The 21016-nt window shown below is 43.3% G+C and overlaps 1 protein-coding gene across 1 annotated transcript in view; it reads left to right on the plus strand.

Moving 5' to 3' along the window:
* AASDH (aminoadipate-semialdehyde dehydrogenase) overlaps positions 1-21016 on the plus strand; it is a 550271-nt gene that overhangs the window by 435783 nt on the left and 93472 nt on the right. The window contains exon 13 of the mRNA XM_078678161.1: positions 9055-9180. Within this exon, the coding sequence (XP_078534287.1) occupies positions 9055-9180 (126 nt within the window). The remainder of the gene's footprint in view (positions 1-9054; positions 9181-21016) is intronic.

A 21016-nucleotide genomic window follows, 5' to 3' on the forward strand; every position in this document is an offset into this window, starting at 1 on the left:
TGAATATTTAGAGGGTACATCAGACTATGAACAAATGTATTGTTATAACCACTATGGTCATCATTTCTTGCATAGAACTGCATCACCAAGAAATGTATTTATGTATAACCAATGGGAACATTGTCCTACTCCTCCAAAGGGTAGCTCAAAAACTTTTGCAAAGAAATTTCATATTTTTCAGGGTTCAACTTGTCAAATCCAGGAACATTTTTCTTTAAAAATGTGAACAAGACAGGAACGAAAAATATGTTAACCAATACAAAACAGATTTATTCTGCAGCCTTTATTGCCCAACTGTCTAGACAGGGTTTCGACTTTTGGAAAGACAATATTGAGACAAAATCTGTCTGGGGTACAAAAAATTGGCAAGTGCAGGGGGTAGAAGGTTTGTTTAGGGCCTGTATCATCCCTGAGCAAATTATGTTTTTGAATGACACTGTCCAACAAATGTCTTACCTTGGGATAGCCAAGATCAAAGACATGAACACTCCGTCCATACCTGCACCTGCAAGTAATAACACTACACAGGGGAGGTCGACGTACATACTATTTTGCATTACAACAGATCAGATCGCGAATGGAACAAAGGGTTGCTCTGGCCCACAGACACAAACAACTGTCAAGATCGATTTCTGAACAAAACACAGGGTTTCACTATCAATAGGCCAGACCCACGCTATGTTCAAAGACAGCATCCAGGGGTAGTAACAGCATACAGTGTAGGGAAACTTTACCTTGATTGGCTACAGAAAGCTACACCAGAGGATGTGAAACAACACTTAACTTTACTTCTAGAAGCCGCAGACCTTAGGGAATTCTTGCTAGACCAAGAAAACCGCATCAAAAACGTTTCATATATGCAGGTATCTACGCTGCTTATAATGAAATAGGAAAGGTTACCCAAGCAAAAAATACAGAAAGAATACAAGAAATTTATCGTATTAATTTAGAAATCTCTTGCTGTAGCAGACAATGGGTTAACAACTCTGTCATCCAAGATATATTCATTGGACAGCATAGTATCCTCTGCCATAGACATTATGGAACAAGACTTGGTCATGCTGCAACATGGTCAGTCTCAAAATACGTTCTATCATGCTTTTAGGCTGGAGGCTACAAAACCTGCATTCAGGCTATGTGCCTTGGCGTTTAATCAACACAACATCACTGTTTTCAGAATTCATTCTCACTGATAAACAGATCAAACTGGCACAAAGGGGAGCAGACTATACGGTGCTAAGCATTGAAAAACTGAAAAAAATTACCATTCACGGTGGCAGAAAAAACAGCTACTGAGTGGATCATACATGGTAAAATTACTCTGCCTGTTATAACTTTCCCTTTTCAATATTGCCTAAAACATATACCAGCAGGCAAATATGAAAGGTTGGGTAAAGAATACATAAAGACATCCTGGGATTTACCTTTTACACACAGATGTTGGAGTGGGGGGCGAGAAGTGTTTCTTAGCGGTACAAACTTTTAAAACGCACTAAGCGGTTCTCTCCTATGTCAGAGTATTAATTTACACCAGGCCTGCAAAGGTACCACTACAAACTTATGCTGCCACCTGCAAGGTTCACCAGCTGCAGTGATTAATCCAAATTTTGGCCAACTTTCAGATGGAAGTTACATTATGTTGAATGATCACAGCTGCTGTGGCATGTTGCCAGGTATCCCATATCTAGTAACGGTTATATCCAGGGTCACTTGCTGTATGAAAGTCTTGTTCCCTCAAATATAGACAGACAGGGAGTTGCCTTTATGGCCTTCACTGAACTTCTCTTCTTTACGAATTGATACTCTAAGCAGAATGAAATCCATCCTTTTACAACAAACAGTGCCTTTGACCTCGACCGAAGAAACCTATGATCTACATGTCACAAGGACTTCAGCCAAGATACAAGCCCTTTTGAATACAAACTGCCCTATACATTTCTCAGAAATGTTGGAACGCATCTTAAACATGTCTGATACGAGCAGTATTGTACATGTATTTAAGAACATGTATTCAGGACTGTTAGCACCTTTTCAAGCAGTCCTCGGAATATTTCCCAACTTCGTGCACTCTGTGTTTGGCGGACTGCCACTACTTTTAGCACTCATTGCAGGGATCCTATTTTAGCTCCTACTGCTGTGATATGGCAAGCCAAATCACCAGCGTCACTCCAAGCACCATAGAGATAGCTCTATTGGAGATGAAGTGTCGTGAGCGCATCGTCCAAATTTTAGGTTCACCTCGTCTACGAGAATTAAATACCACATAGCTTCTGTCATTCAGACCAATCGGGCAAGATTGCATCTTACCTGTTCTACGCTGCCTGCTGTGAAGAATGCGTGCTAGACATCTGTCTAACACGGCCATCAGTCATGCCAACGGATATCGATACTCTGCTGGACCCGGTAACGGCCCATGATCTGTGTTGGCCCCAGCAGTTACCAATCCTGATGACGGCATTCATTGAGATCTCACAGACGCAAATTGCTACTGCTGAGGTACGAGAGGTAACAACAGGCATGCAGGTAACATCCAATACGAACATTGCTGATGCGACCAATGCTGAAGGTGATGCTTCTCATCTATGTGCGGTTAGTCTTCTAAACGAGGTAATCCCACTTTCATCTACAAAGGTAGATGACTTTTTGTCTACAAGATTAGAAGATTTCGGGCCAGATGTAGGTGTCCAATTACCGGTCGGAAACAGCCGAAAATACCGATTTTCGGCCGTTTCCGACCGGTATTTGGACATTGGTATGTAGAGGCATGTAAAATTACAGAATCGGTAATTTTACCGATTCTGTAATTTTACCGATTCGGTAAAATACCGAATTGGTAAAATTACTGATTCTGTAATTTCAGATGTAGGTAGCACTGTTTTCAGTGCTACAAGGGTTTAAGAATTCTTAATTTACCACCAACTAGTAGTTGGTGGTAAACTAAGAAAACCATTTTAAAAGCATTTTTTTTGCTTTTTTCACATTGCCATGTTGCAGACATACATGCCCTAAGGGCATTTATGTCAGCAACAAGTGCACCCATGCACAATTGAGGGGTGCAACAGGGTGTCAAAGTGACACCCTGCCACCCTTCAATATTTCCCCCAATTACCGAATCGGTATTTACCGATTCGGTAATTGACATTGATTCCTATGGGCCTCATGGCCCATAGGAAACAATGGCAGTTACAGACTCGGTAAATACCGATTCATTAATTACCGAATCATACCGATTCGGTAATTAATACGGTAAATATACCTACATCCCGATTGCCAGTTCTTAAATACCGAATCGGTATGATTCGGTATTTAAGAATCGGTAATCGGGGATTACCTACATCTGGCCCTTGATGTTTTCTCCATCCCCATACACTGACTTTTGATTCAGCACACAGTGTACCAGGAAGACTCTGTATTTGGGCTTCATTTTTCAAAACAAAGACTAAACTTGGAACTTTTTCCTATGAATAATTTTTTTCTCCCAAATTTGTATTTTTCTTTTATGGCAACGTAATCTGCTTATAGTAGAACTATTCATAGAGAACAGAATTCTTTGAAACACTTTCAGAGACAATATGTCACCTTGTCAATAATAATTGTTTTATGTAACTTGACATGAAATGGCTTTGGCGTTTTTTCTTCTGTATTTATGAGCCATTTCATCATGTGTATATATATGTATGATCATTCATTAAGCATTCACTGTAAATATATGCTTGGAATGAAACATTGCTTTAATATGTACAGCACCATTGCATTTTCCTGCATAGCAACACTTTTAATGCATTTTTTACAATGTATTTTAAGACATGTTTTTAGCAAATCATGTGTATCTATATTTTAGATATGTTTCGAATTTAGTAATGTCGTTTATACGAAAGTGGAGTGGGTGTTGTTTGTCGATTTAGATACTGTATATAGGTTTCCTGATTTATGCCCTCATATGGCCACAATTCGCATTGCCCATATTTAGGCATAGAAATCCTACCTTTATTTAGTCATTATCCAGGCTAACCAAATACAGGCATGGCCACCTACATCCGTCCATCACAACGAGTTCTTGGAAAACCACACTCTTAAGCCTTTAGGATTTCCCCTTGCTTGGCTTATTGATTTCTCCAAGAACTCATTTATAATGCATGAACATCTATTCCTTAAGGGTTTATTTATGACGTTCTTCTGCCCGACTTTTACATCAATACTGGCATTCCTAAACACCTTCAAGGTATAAATATACCTTCTCTTGCCATGGCAAACCACGGTTCAGCTGCATACTTGCACGACACGGCTCGCCACGGCAAGTTCGGAAGGAAGTCAAGTCCCCGTCTGACGCACTGACCAGACTCTGTCATCCTCCTCGCAGAGAATCCAGCTCCAGTGTTTCTGACTCCCCTTGCGGGGTGTTAGAGATCGAGACCCGGAAAGAGATTCCAACTTCTCTCATTCTCAGGTATGGAGCGGGCTAGAACCTAGGTGGACTTTTGGCAAATCTTGGCAAAACCAATCTAAGCTATAGCCCAACTAGACTATAGGAAAAACAACACCTACTTCTTACCTCGTACTACACTTAGGTTAGGTACACTGGGGTAGAACTAGCTAGAAGCGTCAGATGAGTATTCACATTTTAGTCTGCGTTATTTATGTATGTATTTTTATGAATATATGTCATAGCTACAAACCATGCTATTGCAGTATTATTTTATCTTACTGCTATCGCTGTACGTATTATACTTCGCATTCTGTCTTACAATTGTAGCAGTTCATATCTCTTGCACCAGAAATAAGACTGTTCAATAAACCCTTTTTTCTGTGTAAACTCTGTAGAAACGAAGCAGGCACGATTGACTGAGTGAAACTGTTATCTATTGTTTCCACGATTCTGAGACTGTTCTGATTCTAAGGGAAACAAAGTTGTCATGTTTATGCGGTTGTCAGAAACTAATCCCTTCTTGTTTATTTGAGAAGTTTCTAGTGACCTCTGAGTTAGCTGGCACACACAAGTAATTAAGTTTAATGTACTCGATAGAGACATACTGACCTCACTCCTATGTCAAATCTATTGTGTATATTATTCCAATGCACAGAGCCTATCAGGGATATAGGAACTACACTACAAATCCCTCCAGAGGTGGTTTCTTGGCCAGTGCATAAGAGGATTTTGAGGCAGAAGATTATCCACCTTCGCAAATTCTTCTTCTATACTGCCTTGCCTTTGTTTGTCCCAAAAACCCTACAATGAGCTGATCTTCCACTTAAAAGCCTTTGGCCAATTAATGTAGAAAATCTTTTAGGGTACAGCAGATGGTGTCTCTTCTTCTCATTAGAGGGATGAAACAGGGCTTCCTCCGGAGGCATAGTGCCACCTGGCACAGTACCAAGGACCTTGCCCTGCTTGTTGCAGGATCACATGGCAGTTGTGTTGTCCTTTTGAACCTGCACCAGCCTCTATTTGATGCTTTTCAGGAATGCGTTCAACAGCAAGCGAATGACCTGCAACTACTCCTGACACCGGACCCCACACCACCCTGTTTGTTGTAGTACCACATAGCTGTGGTGTTGTCCTTGTGCTTATTAATAAACTAGCCACCCTCTGATGGATGGTAGGAAGGCCTTTAACATCTTGCAAATGGCCCACAAGTCCCAACAGATTGAAGTGGGTCTGGTCTCTGCCAGAGACCAAAACTCTCTGATCTCCCCCTCTCCCAGATTACCTCCCCATCCAAGCATTGACTCATCTGTCACCTCTGCTAGCTCCGGGTGGACCAGGGAGAGGGACCTGCCACCGGTCAATTACAGTTGTACCACACTACAGATCTTTTGCAGTCTCCTCTGAAACCTGGATGGAATCTGATAGGTTCCCCTGGTATCAAATTCACTGAGACTTCACATTCCACTGCACAGCCCGTGTGTGCCACCTGGCATAGTCGATGAGCAGGATGCACAGAAGCCTATAAGCCTCAGAGTAGCTCTCACTGAGACCCATGATCGAGGCTGAAACATCATAGTCCGAATGTTGTGGACTCGTTGTGGTGGAGAGAAGGCCCAAAACTGCACTGTTTTCAGAAATGGCTACAATGAAAGGCTGGCTCTATGAAGTAATTAAATGTGACTTCGGCACATTCAACGGTGGTCTACGACTGACTGTGGTGAGCCAGCCTTTAACAGCTACTTGTTCAGTTAAGGAAAAACTGCAATCCCTAACCTCTAAAGGTATACCACAATTGCTGACATCACTTTCGTGAACACCTGAGGGGCACTGGTGAAGCCAAAGGGGGCATGGTAAATTGAAAATGCTTCTGGCCCACCTTAATTGGAAAGTACCATCTGTTGGACTGCAGGACAGGTACATGAAAGTAAGCATCTTGCAGGTCCATATCCACCATCCAGTTTGGGGTTCTGTTGCTTGTGCAGTAGGCCTTGGCGGGGTTGTTACACCAGCCATATTGGGGTAGCCTCAAAAGGGGTGAAACTGTCTTGCAAGGGTGGAAAAGCCTAGGAAACTTGTTGTTTGTCTGCTTTCTTTAAAAATAGTCCAAATGCCAAATCGGCCTTCTTGCCAAACAGGCAAGACCCATTGAACGCGATGTGCATTAAAGAGGCTTGTAGATCCCCGAGAAGCCTGTGGATCGCATCCAAGCATGCCGCGGATGCACCACAGTAGTTCCAACCACTGTGGTGTCCAATGCAAAGCAGATGATGTACTTCACGGTATCCTGGATGGGATGAGCCAAATTGGCCCAAAGTTCCTCAAGGCTCATCGGCAAGATCTTGCCAACTCTGTCCCATGGGTGTGTACCACCAGCAGGCTGCTGGCATTGACTGACCCGAAGGCTAGGCTGGCCGAGGAAAACAATTGCTTTACAAAAGCCTGACAATGTTTTGACTGTCAGGAGGAGTCATGGGAAAATAATTACGGTTCACTCGACTAGTGGAAGCTAATCATTAAGCTCTCTGTAGAGTTCTTTGCCAAATTGTTTTGCCACCTGACACTGGTCTGTGTTGTCTGACAACCTGCCTGTTCACTGAAGAACAGAACAGGACTTAGACCAAGTGCCCATAAAGGTGTCAATATTATCAAACTGAGGTATTGGTTCCAAAAAGGATTGTTTTGGTTGCAAAACCTCGATTAGTCTGTTGGTTTTGACTTTCGTAGTAGTCCAAACCCTCCAAATGTACGTCTCATTGCCACGACAGAGGAGGCACCCCTCTGTTGGTGGACTAGGGTCCAGGGGGAGAATATAATCCAGAATCTGGGGAAGTGTCTAACTCACCCACTGACATTCTCCAAATACAGCTATAAATTGTCCTCATCATGATGCTAGGTAAAGTACTCTCCTTCATATCCATTGTCATCCACAAAAGCTAGTTGCCTGTGATCAGTCAGAAGCAAAATGTTGCTGGGGTGTGGCTTTGAGACAAAGTCTTGGTTCTGTCTGAGTTGGAATAATCTGGCTCTGGGTGCGTTGGTATGGCACACAGATGCAACCTGCGGGCAGGGACGAGATAGATTTTGGCTTGAAATGGGAGAGGACTTTAAGATGGAGTAGTCGTATTGGTGCCTGCATTGATGTCACAGAGATCAGCATGGATTTTGGTGCTCTATTGGAAGTCCACTCCAATGTTGGAGTGGAATTTGAGGCAGGCTCTGGAGGCAAGGAAGGTGCTGAGGGCTGGCCTGACAGCGATATCCCGACTGGAGCCCTCTGTGGATCCTTGGGGCCTGAAGTTGTGTCAGAAGCAGCCAGAAGGGTGCTAAAAAGTCACGACATGACCATTCTGAAGGCCTCAATCTGTTGTGGCGTTGCTGATGAACCCAGAAACATGGGGTGCATCTGAATCAGTTGGTGTGTGAATGGTTGAGTCACTAGACCATCTAGGAGCTTAACCTCGCTCAAGAAAAGATTGATGTAGTATAACTACATTGGAAGCATTATCTAAAAATACAATTTCACTCGGTTGACAGAAAAGCATCTCAAAGTGAGATGTGGGATTTTTTGCAAGTACTGTGGTAAGACACTCAACCCATTCCTTATTATGAGAAGTGGGAAGACACTCAACCCATTCTTATTATGAGAAGTGGGATGACACTCGACCCATTCCTTATTATGAGAAGTGGGAAGACACTCAACCCATTCCTTATTATGAGAAATGGGAAGACACTCAACCCATTCCTTATTTTGAGAAGTGGGATGACACTCAACCCATTCCTTATTGTGAGAAGTGGGAAGACACTCAACGCATTCCTTATTTTGAGAAGTGGGAAGACACTCAACCCATTCCTTACTATGAGAAGTGGGAAGACACTCAACCCATTCCTTACTATGAGAAGTGGGAAGACACTCAACCCATTCCTTATTATGAGAAGTGGGAAGACACTCAACCCATTCCTTATTTTGAGGAATGTGAAGACACTCAACCCATTCCTTATTATGAGGAATTTGATGCTACGAAACCCATTACCATCAAGTCAGTTTGAGGTTTAGGAAATGAACGTTACTGCATGCGAATTAACAACCTTGTGGATCAATGTGATTTCATTAGAAAAATAACCTTTTTTTTTGCCGGTGTGTTGACATACCATGATTTTACTAGTGGAGCAATGATCAACCTTTTCTCAACTGAGATTGCTGAACCCGTACAATGGGTAGGTGGCCAGTGAAAGTGCGTGCAGCCTTGACAGAATCTTTGAATGAAGTGCATCAGCGTCTGAATTACAGCTAGCGTCTTGGTCATGTAAGCTTACAAGAAGTAATTTCCTTTAGCGTGGAGTGAGGCTTGGAGAATGTTTCAACAGTTATATCATGGCTGTGTCAGAAAGCTATGTTTCTCCTTATGATGTACTTCAGACGTTTACTGTTGCTTCATGCCATGCAAGGTTAACTGCACCTAAATTACTTTTTTAGGATGATTGCTTGCGCTTGTCAATATGGGGTACCTTTTCGGGAAGCGTAAATGATCGTTTAAAATATTCATTTTTGCATTAACTCTCCTTTCTCCTTTATTTATTGAATCCTATCTTTATATACTTGCTCTCTGTTTTTCCAATGATGGTGGCAGCAAAAGGAGTGTGTTTGGAAGCGGCACTGTGGCGGTGGGGCAATCTTCTCTTCACCTGCTTTGAGTATTCGGCCACGTCACCTTTATATTGCTACACTTGGGGGACTGCTACTGGCTCTAAACCCTGTGAGTATATATTGGTCTTTGTAGTATAATGACTAAAGTCCTTATTAACTAAATAATTTCAAGTACAAGTTATATCGAAGTGCTGTGTAACTTGAAATTGTGTTACTCTGTGAATCAGTCAAGAGCACATTGCCAAAGAGACCTTTTATATGTTAGCCTTGAGAGTGAATTAATCATTTTGGCTGTTTAATATCTACTTTAAAATGATAGTCTGATTACACATACTCTTAGGAAGGCGCTATAGAACTTGATCGCTCACTGATTATCAGTGCACTGCACAAAAATAACCTTTGATATTTTACTTATGTTGGTTGTTAGAGTAATTTAATTTTTCGCCTAGCAAAATATTTAGAACTTTCCGATTCTACATATTTTACTAAATAAAGTGCACTGTTGTACTTTTTATTGTTTCAGTAATAACAAAATATGATTAAGAAGGCGCACAAACACACACAACCAAAAACACTTTAGGGGCCGTTACCCATTGCGCGCCAGTCCTCGTGTTTATCTGGTTCTGTCAGGTTTTAACAACACAACAAAGACCGATCCAGTCCTCAATGTGTTAAAAAAAATTACAAAGCGAAACCTAAAAGACACTTAAATGTGTCAGTTATGGTAGCTTTGCATAACACGCACAACAGCCATGCAAATCATAACTCCCTTTTAAAGTGCTTATCATGTCACTATAACCCCTCACTGCTGATATAGGGCCACATAAGCAGTTACCAATTGTGTATCCTGGATCCTATAAGTAATGGTATTGGACGCTTGAGTATCACATAAACAGTAGAACTCGCATACTTAGCTATCTGTGACCCAATACAAGTCAAACATTTCTAATACATTCAACCATACATTGCCAAATGAATTGCCAAAGTACATTGTTTAAATGTATCCATCATGGTTAGGCTAGATTTACATTGAAGTATACGATTATAGGGCCAGTGACCTTTTAAATCTTCTCATTGTTAGAGTCATAGCTGCCAAGGTTTCAGATTGCTATGTGTGACATTTTAGGAATTTCAGTGAAATTATGAGTGACATTTCATCAACTGTGAGTGACACTTTCTCGCGCGCAAAATCAAGCAATGAAAAGGAGGGGAAACATAGAAATAGCAGCAATTACACCCATTTGAGCAACAAGAAACTAAGATCATCTTAAAACTTATGCAAAGCACCAGAAATGGAAGACCTTGACATTAGGGGTTTTCCTGGGATGAAAAAAATGGGGGGTCTCTAAAACGGGCATGCATGACCTATGGAATTAAGTGTATGGCTTAAACACAAACTAAATTTCTTCACTGGCAGCACTTTACTGGAAGAATTACGTTTAAAACAATGTTATGGCCAGCTTATATCACACTTCACAACCGGGGCAGAAATGTGCATGGTGCAATCCTGTGGTAAAAATATCCCCCCTTAACAACTAGGTCCTGAAACTCTTCCTATGAAACTGAGGATTTGAATGAACAAGTCAAGTTCAAGGGGCTTTAAAGACATCACTTAACTCAGCTTGGAGGTGTAGGGATGCCACCAGCTGGAAACGACAGTGCTCTAGCGAATCCCCTTTGATATTAAAGTACAATTTACTGCCAAGACCGAAAAACGGGGGAGGGCAATAACATGGAAAACACAGACTTTTGAAAAAAAACTTATTTGTAAAACCTAATAGGGCTCAGTCAATTAAAGTACTAGCCAGCAAAGTTACCAATCACAGGGGTCAAGTGGCATTTATCTCACTTGCTCGATGTGTTCATAATCCACTTATCATCAATTTAAGATTTGATTTTAACCAGCGAGTAACATCACCTCAAGAAAACCACGAGGGCTGCGGCAGAGGCGAGTGCGTGTCTGTTATGTTGGCGGAAGACAGGCTGTGTGTTAAAGCAGTTCTGGCGCCTAAATAATGCTTTCATTTCTCAAACCACGTTATAAATAGAAGATTGGAGCATTGAAACATGTTCTCTCCTTGTCCCTGCGAGGACACCGTAGAGCATTACATCACCAGCTGTCATCCTGCTTTGACAGTTGACAGCTGGTGACGTGAGGCAGCTGGTTAGCTTACGCTCCGCTCTCGGAGCCTGTGTTGGTATGCATTAAAGAACCTTACTCATCAACCATTGTCCCATGTCTGGTTCTTAACAGCTTGTATTTTCTAAATGCCAGAGTATTTTCCGAAGGTTAACAGGCTGAGAAGCCAATATGCTCCAAAGGTAAAATGCAGCTTTTCAGCATTACGTCTAAAAATAGAAACTTGGTTAGTATTTCCTACTATGATAGCACTGCAACAACATCTTCGGTCGAATTTGCGCTAGCTATAACTGTTCAAGATGTAGTGGGCCAACACTGCGCAGCAGGATATTAACCCAAGGCCAGAGAAATAAAGGCAACGCCGGCGCCCTCGGGTCAAACTGCCTGCCGGTCCAGAACTTTAAGAAGACCTTAAAGGTTACACTCACTCAGAGAGGCCGGTCGGCTTGATAATTAAGCATTTTAGGGCTGCTGACTTCAACTTTGTGCAGACTGACTGCATGCAGAGGTGCTCTATGTAATTTTAGGCTGCTGGCTGAATCACGCGCTTCAAAAAGGAAAGTACATTAGGCAGCCGATAAACAGGTCACACTTTAATCACTTACTCTGTTAGCTGCTGCGCACACCATTGATGCAGATCTCCCTGGTGGAACAGGTTACAGAATAAACTGCGGCTGCTGAGGTCGAGCCCCATGGGCTGGGATCGGGCCTTCCCGCTTGCCGACATGCTGCCTGGTGCCAGTGACTCTGGGAGTGGAACCGGGGAGGGGCGAACTCACCCAGCTGGTCCTGATCTTTATCTTGATGTTTCTGTGTACAGCAGCCATTTGCGTTGTGCAGTTACATAACGGTGGGTGAAAGCAGGGCCCATTGGTCCTGCTGAGAGGGGCGCCGGCGGCCAGACAGCTGAGGTGCGAAGAAAAGTATCCACGACTCTGCCGATTGCCTGTACTTCCCCCCCACGGCAATCGGTGTTACTCTGTGATGTGACGTGACTTCAGTCACTGGCTGCAGCACTCTCACTCGCTCCCGGCTCCGAAAGAACTATTCTGCCCCCAAAGTATTCTGCCCCATGATTCCGGCGCCACCCGCTAACCAATAATGAGCAGCAGGCCTCCACCTCCAATTTAACTCCCGGCGCGCGACGTGACGTCGCGTCCCCACATGGCGCCACGGCCAAGTTGCCAACACACAATTTAACTGCAGCAGCCAAGCGAGGGGCAGGCCCCGTCCGAGTCTCTAGGAAGCAGGGCAGAGCAAAAATTTAACATTGTAGCACTGAGAGCAGTCAGTGCACGTCAGATCTTGCACTGTTAGATACGGAGCTTGCTGGCAATGAATTGCTGCGCCCGGGTTGGGCGCACGGCACCCAGGTGTCAGAGGCACCAGCGCGCGCACTAGCACCGGGCAGATATTAAAGCAGCCAGTTTCAGAGCTGTCAGGTCAGGGCAAAAATGCGTGACAATGCATTTCAGTGCGGTGATGCGGTAACACCACACTGAAATGCGTTAGTGTCACGCCTGATGCGTGATACTTGGCAGGACTGTACAGTGGACACACAGTGTTCATTAATTCTTATCATGACCTCCAGGTTCCATGACTTTTAGGGATTTTACCACTTAATCATGTTAACAGAAACCTGATACAAGCTGCCCTGTTGAATTTGAGCCGCCTCTGTTCTTAAGATGTGAGACAAGTGTTCATAATTAGTATTCTCTTAGAAAGCAGCATAGGGTCACTACAAAACCCTTACACTTTGTAATTATAGCTTGCTTGCCCAGATTGTGCCTCTGGAAGAGCTGCTTGAAATGTGTTTCATATGCAATCAACCATATATAATTTTAAGGTGGTGTTTCTATAAATTAAAATGAGGATAGCAAAACAACTGAAGCTATAGACTTTCAGTAGAATCTGTGGAGCAACACAAAAGTGGAATTTAAACATGCATGGTATTACTATTAATGTAACGTTTGCAAGCGAAGAATAGATAGCAAGCGTACATTCTACTCCTGTTGCCTCTACTGCCCCCTTCTACACCTCTACCCTGGCATGCACATGCAGGACCATTGATGCTCCTTTTTACAGGTTTGCAAGCAGAAACTTGTGGGCAGAAAAGTAGATATTTCTTCAAATTGCACTTGAGTCGCAGATGATTCCCATAGCAATAAGTGTGATCGGGGTAGTCAGAGACTCAAAGCATTGTTACAGAGCAGGAGTTTGTGAGGTCCAGGTTTTCTGGCCTCAAAGAAGTGTGCTATTCCAGAAATGTAAGCAGGTGCTTCATAATTTAAATGTCTTACCTATTTCTCCTCAGATAATATTACTGGGAGTTGAGGAGTGTAGAATGCACCCTACTAGCCAACCTTCTTCAATACCAGAAAAAATCATAACTAGAGATTTTTATCATGCCTCTGATGTGCAAAGAAAGTGGGGGCAATAGTAATAGTCATGCTCTTTGTATCCTTAAACAGCAGATAGTTCTGATGTGAGCTTCCGGGCATTGAATGGAAAAGCTTTATCTGGGTCTGATGGCTCAGTGGACTAAAGCAATCACTTCAGGATAATATATTTGACCCCATGGTCACAGCTTGGAATTCCGGTGGGTCACTAGTCTTTCATCCTTCAAGGTCAATAAAATGAGCACCACTAAGTTGGATAGCAATGAACATCTGTTATGAAGTGCCAACTTTTTGCAGTTCCACGCTGAGTACTAATTTTGCGTTAACCAAATGGATGAGACTCCGGAGTACACAAGGCTATAGAGAATCGGAAAACTACAGCTACTCCCTGGCTGCACTATTCTGCAACCAATCCGGCCACTAGTACCGATAAAGTGGCCATCGTTCACAGGATAGAATGCCCTTAGTTGCGGGCTCTTAGTCTTACTGAATTACTTTAACTTACAAGACGCAGTGAGTGGAAATGCAGGGAATATTATGAGCCCTCACTTGGTTAAGCCACTCTACTCCTCAGCAGGCAGCATCCATCTGAACGATTGTGTAGGAGGGAGTTGCATGCCGGTGACAATAGTAGTTCCTCGATATTTGTAGTGACATGGGGTGATTTTCATAGTTCTAACCAAGGTATCTGCTGATCACTCAAGTAGAACAAAGAGAAAAGAATACCACAGGGCTTACTGGTAAGGCTTTTGTTAGTGACAGAAACAGTAAAAGTGAGTGCACATTTCAATCAGCAGGGAAAAAAGACCTGCAGTCTTAAAGTATAGTGTGGATTTATAGCTCATGCAGAAGTAACCCAAACACACTGTAGTCTCCTTTCTTCAGGTATCAGCGATAGTACCTGGTCTCTTCTGTGACAAAAAGCTAAACAAACTGTAGTCTCCTTTCTGCAGGACTCAGCACAGTACAGGTTGGATTGTAAATATCAAAAAGAAATAAGTAAGTTCAGTCACTCAATGCATAGGTTCTTTCCTGTGATGGTAAATTGCTTTCCAAAGGGTCGTTCTCGCTGTGTATCGGGCTTGGGACACCACTCCATCTCCTGTACTACTTTTTTCCAGGTCATTCAAGCGATGCTGTCTTCTATTGGTGCACCTGTGCAGTCTAAGGAGAGTGCTACTGTGTTAGTACAGCAATCACCCGGAAGTTGCCTGTTCTCAATCCAAATAGCCAGGAGGCAGAGATGCAGGACTGAGGATTCTACCATGTTGTCAGGGTCTCGTTTGGGATTTTGTGATACACCCAGGAAACATGGTTTCACCTCCATAAAAGAGACAGTGACTCATTATGGTTGTATCCTTCGCCAGAACAAATTGTTTGCCTTGCAGTGGTTCAATTTTCCTGTTAGTGGAAGAGACATTACTAATAGGAAAAATGTTCTGGCTCCTTAGATCATTTACCTGCTTTCCATACTGTAATCCTACGTTCCCTTCAGTTACTTTAAGTCCCTGAATAGTAGTCATCCACAATCTCACTATACACATTCAAGCTACACACATTCGAACTAAGTGTCTGATTGCAAGGATTGTCCTGTCACAGGTTATTTTCCGGGCAGGCATTAAACATTGTGCTGGTTTACCTATCAAGCTCCATGGAAGAACTATTGCCATAGCCCTTTGTTTTTTGAGTGGTGATGCAATTTATTTTATGTTCTTCATGGGCCACCAGTTCTTCTAAACCATTTGCAATAAGAGGCTTGGCTTTTTTCGTAACTTTAACCATCAACAGGTGCTCTCGTGGCCAGTGATCAGAGCTGATTACATAGAGAGCCCACCACAAACACAACCTTATTATCTCAGCAGCCCAAAATCACGCTATTGCTTCTCTCTTGGTTACATAATGTCTCTTTGAATCTGTCAGCACTCATGAAGTTTACGCTGTAGGATTAAACACAAACCCTTCCTTTTGGCTAAACTCTACTTCTGACTCCTTACAATTAGCATTCATATTTAGGAAAGTCTCTGTTTCGGCTTCATAGTTTCCTGACAGTAAACCATTTGCCTTCAAAAACTCCCAAACTCTGTTGAAGATTGACTTTCTTCTTACCTGTGATCGAACCAATATATTATTCTTTAAAAATTACAAACTCAAACAATTCCTCATTCTGTGGAAAAGTAAATTTTGCCATGTTCTGTGTCCCTACGCCCCATCCATCATATGTTATGTGTGCATGATCAATATGCATATGTTATTCCCCATTTCTGATTAAAGACGCAATTACAGTTGTGTCCACCTCTAGTATGATAGTTTCCAGTCCTCGTGAATACTACGAATATCAGGCCTATGTAAGTAATGTTGCCACGTTTCTCAGTGTGCACGTTATTCAATTATAAAGTCTCCGTTTCCAGGCCTCAAAAGGGCCCGGACCACAGATTCAGCTCCTGTCTCCTGAAAGCCTCGCTAAGGAGCGATACAGCCCCCACCTGTATCCTCGACCCTTCACTTACTTCCTGCCCCGCAGTGCCCGGTGCACCCCGGCTCTGCCTCTGAGTCTGCCAAAAGTATGTTATAGTTCCTGCTATCAGTTCAGTCCTCCTCCTCTGCATTCCTAAGCTACTGAACTGCATCAATAGTTTCCGTCATTGTCTAGCCTTCTCGTCTCCACGTTAGAGAAATACTGTATTTAATGGTCATTTAATATTCTTCACGCACTACATATAGAATAATGCATGGTCCAGTCTTAGAAATCAGGTTAGCTTTTCCCCTCATGACTTCTAGTTTATATCAACATGTTCCCTAAACATTAGATACCAGATAGGGTTTAGGTACATGTCGCTCCGACCCTCCAGACTCTAGTCTCTGCTCCTAGCACAGAGTTCGTAGCCCCCAGCTTCTCCTAGTAACACGTCATTGCTAGTTTTCGCGCACCATTAGGTTAGAGGTCCCGGCTCCTTAGGTAGCCCCCTCCAATGTTTCCGCCCATTCATGACATATTCTGTTACGTTTTGCATCACATGTCTAAGTAAACTCCCAGTTACACCTCTTATTACTGTTATCTCTCGCGACTGCTACGCGTCACGCCTTCTACTCCACCTACTGTTACGCCTACTGCAATGTAATGCTATGTGTTTGCGCTATGTATATAAGTCAATGTTATGTTATTAAATGTTAGCGCGCTCATCCCAGACCTAGCCCCGGCAGCTGCCGGGCCTTATTGTCCTATTCCCATGCAGGTTGTCCTGATCCTGTCCTTATGCTGTAATAAACCTGCAGAAACTCCTACTACCTCGAATCTTGACTCTTATTTATTGAGCTATCTGTTATGCTATAAGTCTAGTCAAAAATAGGGTATTATTTATTTATTTACCACATAATGGCGCCCGAATAGGGACTTGCCCTTTCCCCACGCGTCGGTGAAGCCACGCCGACCCCCTGACCCTCTGCAGTCGTGACGGAACTCTTCTGCGCAGTAGCAGATATTTCTGCTCAAGTATCCCTCAGGCCCACGGAGGAGACGGAGGAGGCGGTCCAGCATCCGAACGAGACGGTGGAGGAACGCGGCGAGTCCCGACCAGAGCCCAAGCCGAGAGTCCAAGGTCCGAGGTATCCGGAGGTCCACCCGTAACTGAAGTCCGAAGTCCGAAGTTCGTCGTCGTAGTCCAGTCCCGTCCGAGGCCTTCCGTTCCGTGCTGCCCGGTGAGTACCATTGCTGGGGTAGTGTCTAGACAGGGTCAGTCTAAATTGATTCCTGGTCCGTGGGTTGGTGGTACCCAAGCCCACAAACGAAGTGTTCACCTAGGTGGATACGGGTCTTGATGTGTTCCTTTATGGGACCGGTATGTTCCGTACTGTTACAGCAGTGCATCCAGTAACTCTAGTCTGTTCCGTTCTCGAGAATTCTGTTCTGTTTCTGTTTTCAGTTTTTTCAGGTAGTATTCTGTTCGAACTGTTATTTATAATGTTGTTTAATGTATTTCCAATGTCGTGGTATGCCTGAATTGTTTTCCCAATTGTTATTGTTTTTCGTGTATTGTATTGTATTGTGTTCCGATTCAAGTTTAGAATGCCGCTCTTTTCCAAGTTACGACAGTTAAAAACTAGAAAGGGTCTGCTGGAAGCAGCAGTTCCCGTTCCGCCTAGGGACAGTCCAGGTCACTTTATGTATCAGAAACATGGCATAAGCGCCATATTGTATCTAGATTTATGGGTAGAGTATACCAAACAGTTAGAAGAAAAGTATAGATGGCCCGTATCGGGTACATGGGATGCCGAATGTATCATGCGAGTAGAAGAAGCATTATGGAAAAAGAAAGCCAGACAGTCACAGAAAGATGCCATCGAGTTATGGCGTAAGGAAGCGCATAGAAGAACGGAAAAGGAAGTCAGAAAGTCAGAGTTAAGTAGAGAATCCCAAGAACGAGCCCAAGAAAGAGAATTAATCGAGATAGGTGAACAAGTCAAAGCCGAACAGTCAGACAGACAGAGGCATGCCCTTATTAAGGGTATGTATCCTCTCCTTGCCGAAGGCTTGCCAAAAGCGACCCCAGAGGCACCCAGTAATTTCCCGCCACCATTAGTTCCGACCAAGCTACGTCACAAACCGAGCGCAGCTGATATTTTTATTTCGTCCTATTTGGACGACACAGTTCCAGAATATGCAAATCCAGTTCGCGCTCCACCTGTCCCTGTAAATCAGGCACTTCCCGTTCCTCCAGACACCGGAGTACCTGTTACGGTACCCCCGGGTCAGCCTGCCATACAAGTTCAGCCCACGTTACAATTACCGACCCTGCAAGCACGAAGAATGTCAGTCGACGATTCTAGTATAGGGGCCGCAGGAGGAGGTCCTCCTCAAACCCCGCCGCCACACAAACGTTTATCAGCACTCGAATTACATGCTCAAGCATCACAGCGTACTCCTAAAAGTAATAAGTCTGTTACAGAAATCAGACAAGCCCTTGCCGAATGTGTCTATGACGCAGTCCCAGGCGAGTATAATATGGTTTTATATTCCGTACGCGTAAGAAGGGTGACCGAGTATCTAGTCACCTTACCAAATATGAAAGAAGATCTAGACAGAATATATCGTTTCATCCGTACAGGGGATGATCCAGAAAGTATAGGCGAGATTATGTCTCAAAGGAAAGCCGAGATTCAGCTCATGATATTAAAGTTCCTGATCAATTGTCTAATAAGAGAACAGGATTATCCGTCTAAAGATCCCGCCGAAATGAGAATCCTAACAAGGTGGAGTGATAATATAGCCGAGGGTAAGCACAAGACCATTAGTGCCATGGAAAGTATGTACAAGAAAATTCGTAAAGAAATAATAAGGTTACACGAACAGCGTAAAGCAGCACAAGTAAGCGAGAAAGAAAGTATCTCTGATCCTGAAGAGGAAGACGAGAATCCCGCCAGAATAGCGTATGTAGGAAAATCCAGATTTCCAGATCGCCATTTACGTCCAGAACCTAAGTCTATTTTTCATCATCCAGCACCAGAACAAGGCTCTCTAGAACAAGTATTTCAAGCTACCGATCACATTCTGAAATCACGAGTCGGTTATAGCGAATTAAGTACCATGCACGAACAAGAACTAGCCCGATCAGCAGTCCGATGGATTACTGATTTTACCACTTTTCCAGACGAAATAGTGGCACAAATGTTTCTGAAACTGCCCCCAGCCGAGCAACGACTGGTGGGTATGTATATGATCCAGCACCTCATTACCCTGTATGAGGGTCAACATTCTGATCCAGGCCCGTTACACGATATTCTGAACGAGTTACTCCAGTACAGATGGAGAGGTCTAGGTACCGATTTAATTAGTGTCATTCTAGAACAGCGCCACAAGTATAGAACGTTCCTGAACCCGCATTTTGTTCATGTCTCACCCCCAGAAAGTAAACCATTCTACATAGACAGACAGAATCCGCTACGAGAAGTCCACCCAGTCCAAGGGGCGGGTGGCGTAATGCAACGAGTGTTTGTATACACTCCGATATCAAAGATGGAACTCCTTGAAATGAAGAAATTAATTCCCTGTCATGACAAAGATCCAGCGGGGTTCCATAGAGAATTAAAAGACATGCTCCGTATGGGAGAATACACCTACCCAGATATCATTAAAATGTTAAAGGTTCTGCTACCCGCAGGGGTGTATGAAAAGTTAAAGGAAAAAGAATGGGAGGTGGGAGAGAAAAAGATCGATTGGGCAGCTCTAGAAGCTGAAGACAAGGCACGAGTACCAGGTACCGGTCTTGGAGATAAATGTAAAGAATTACCAGAATTATTGATTCAAGTTTTACCCAGATTATTGACAACTAGGAAAGAAGACTGGGATGCAATCTCAGCCTGTAAACAGAAACAAGATGAAGACATTAGTGATTTTTATTCTAGATTTGAGAAATGTTTCAGTATCAACAGTGGTCTCAAGACAAGTAGTGAGTCATACCCTCATCTTTTCGTTACTAAATTAGTCGAGAATTCAAGTCCACAAATTAAAAACCGAGTTCTGAAAGTCGAAAGCACCTGGCAAGCAAATACTCCGTCCCAGATGCTCCAGATGCTCCAGTATCACCAGAATAGAATCAGAGAAGAGCAAGAACACGAAAGAAAACGTATGAAAGACACGAAAATGAAAGTGCTAGTTGCACAATCTATTCCTCAAGACAGTCAGAAGAGGGGTCCGAATCAAGCCAGTCATCCTGCGGCTCCCGTTAAAGGGAACTGAAATTATTGTAAACAGCCAGGTCATTTTATAAACGAGTGTGCAGTTCTGAAACACAACATAGCTACTGGTAAGACTAAAGAAAGACCACGTCCGCCGAGACAAGAACAAGTTTTACAGACTCCTCAGTCACAGAATGCACCACAGACAGTTACAGTACCGCAGCCTATTGCTGCAACACAGCATGTTACATCACAGATGTACCAGTATGCACAGTCCGAGTATCCAGAGTACCAGTCATATTCATGAAACAGCCTAGAGAGGGAGGTAGGCTTGCCTCTCATCGAGATACCTGTAGACCAAGAAGGTCCCTATGTTCATAGTCAAGTATTAGGGAAAGACAGAAAGTTTTTGATCGATACAGGGGCAAGTAGGACCACAATTAGTCACGCCGAAGTTCCAGGGGCTCCGCTCTCAGGCTCAAGAAATGTTTCCCTTGGATTTTCAGGAAAACCCATAGTTAATGAGATATCAAAGCCAGTTACTCTAGAAGTAGGTCCATTGTCCCGTACTACTGATCTGTTACTTACTAAGTCATGTCCAGAAAATCTATTAGGCATTAAGACACTGAAAGAATTAGGTGCAGTTATTTGCTGTTCCCCAGAGGGAATACGTCTGTTCCTACGTGACTTTAAGGGTCACTATGTATTACGAGATTTCGATTCAAGATTGTCTA

This window comes from Lissotriton helveticus, chromosome 2_2, assembly GCF_964261635.1.
Source record: "Lissotriton helveticus chromosome 2_2, aLisHel1.1, whole genome shotgun sequence".
Classification (NCBI taxonomy): domain Eukaryota; kingdom Metazoa; phylum Chordata; class Amphibia; order Caudata; family Salamandridae; genus Lissotriton; species Lissotriton helveticus.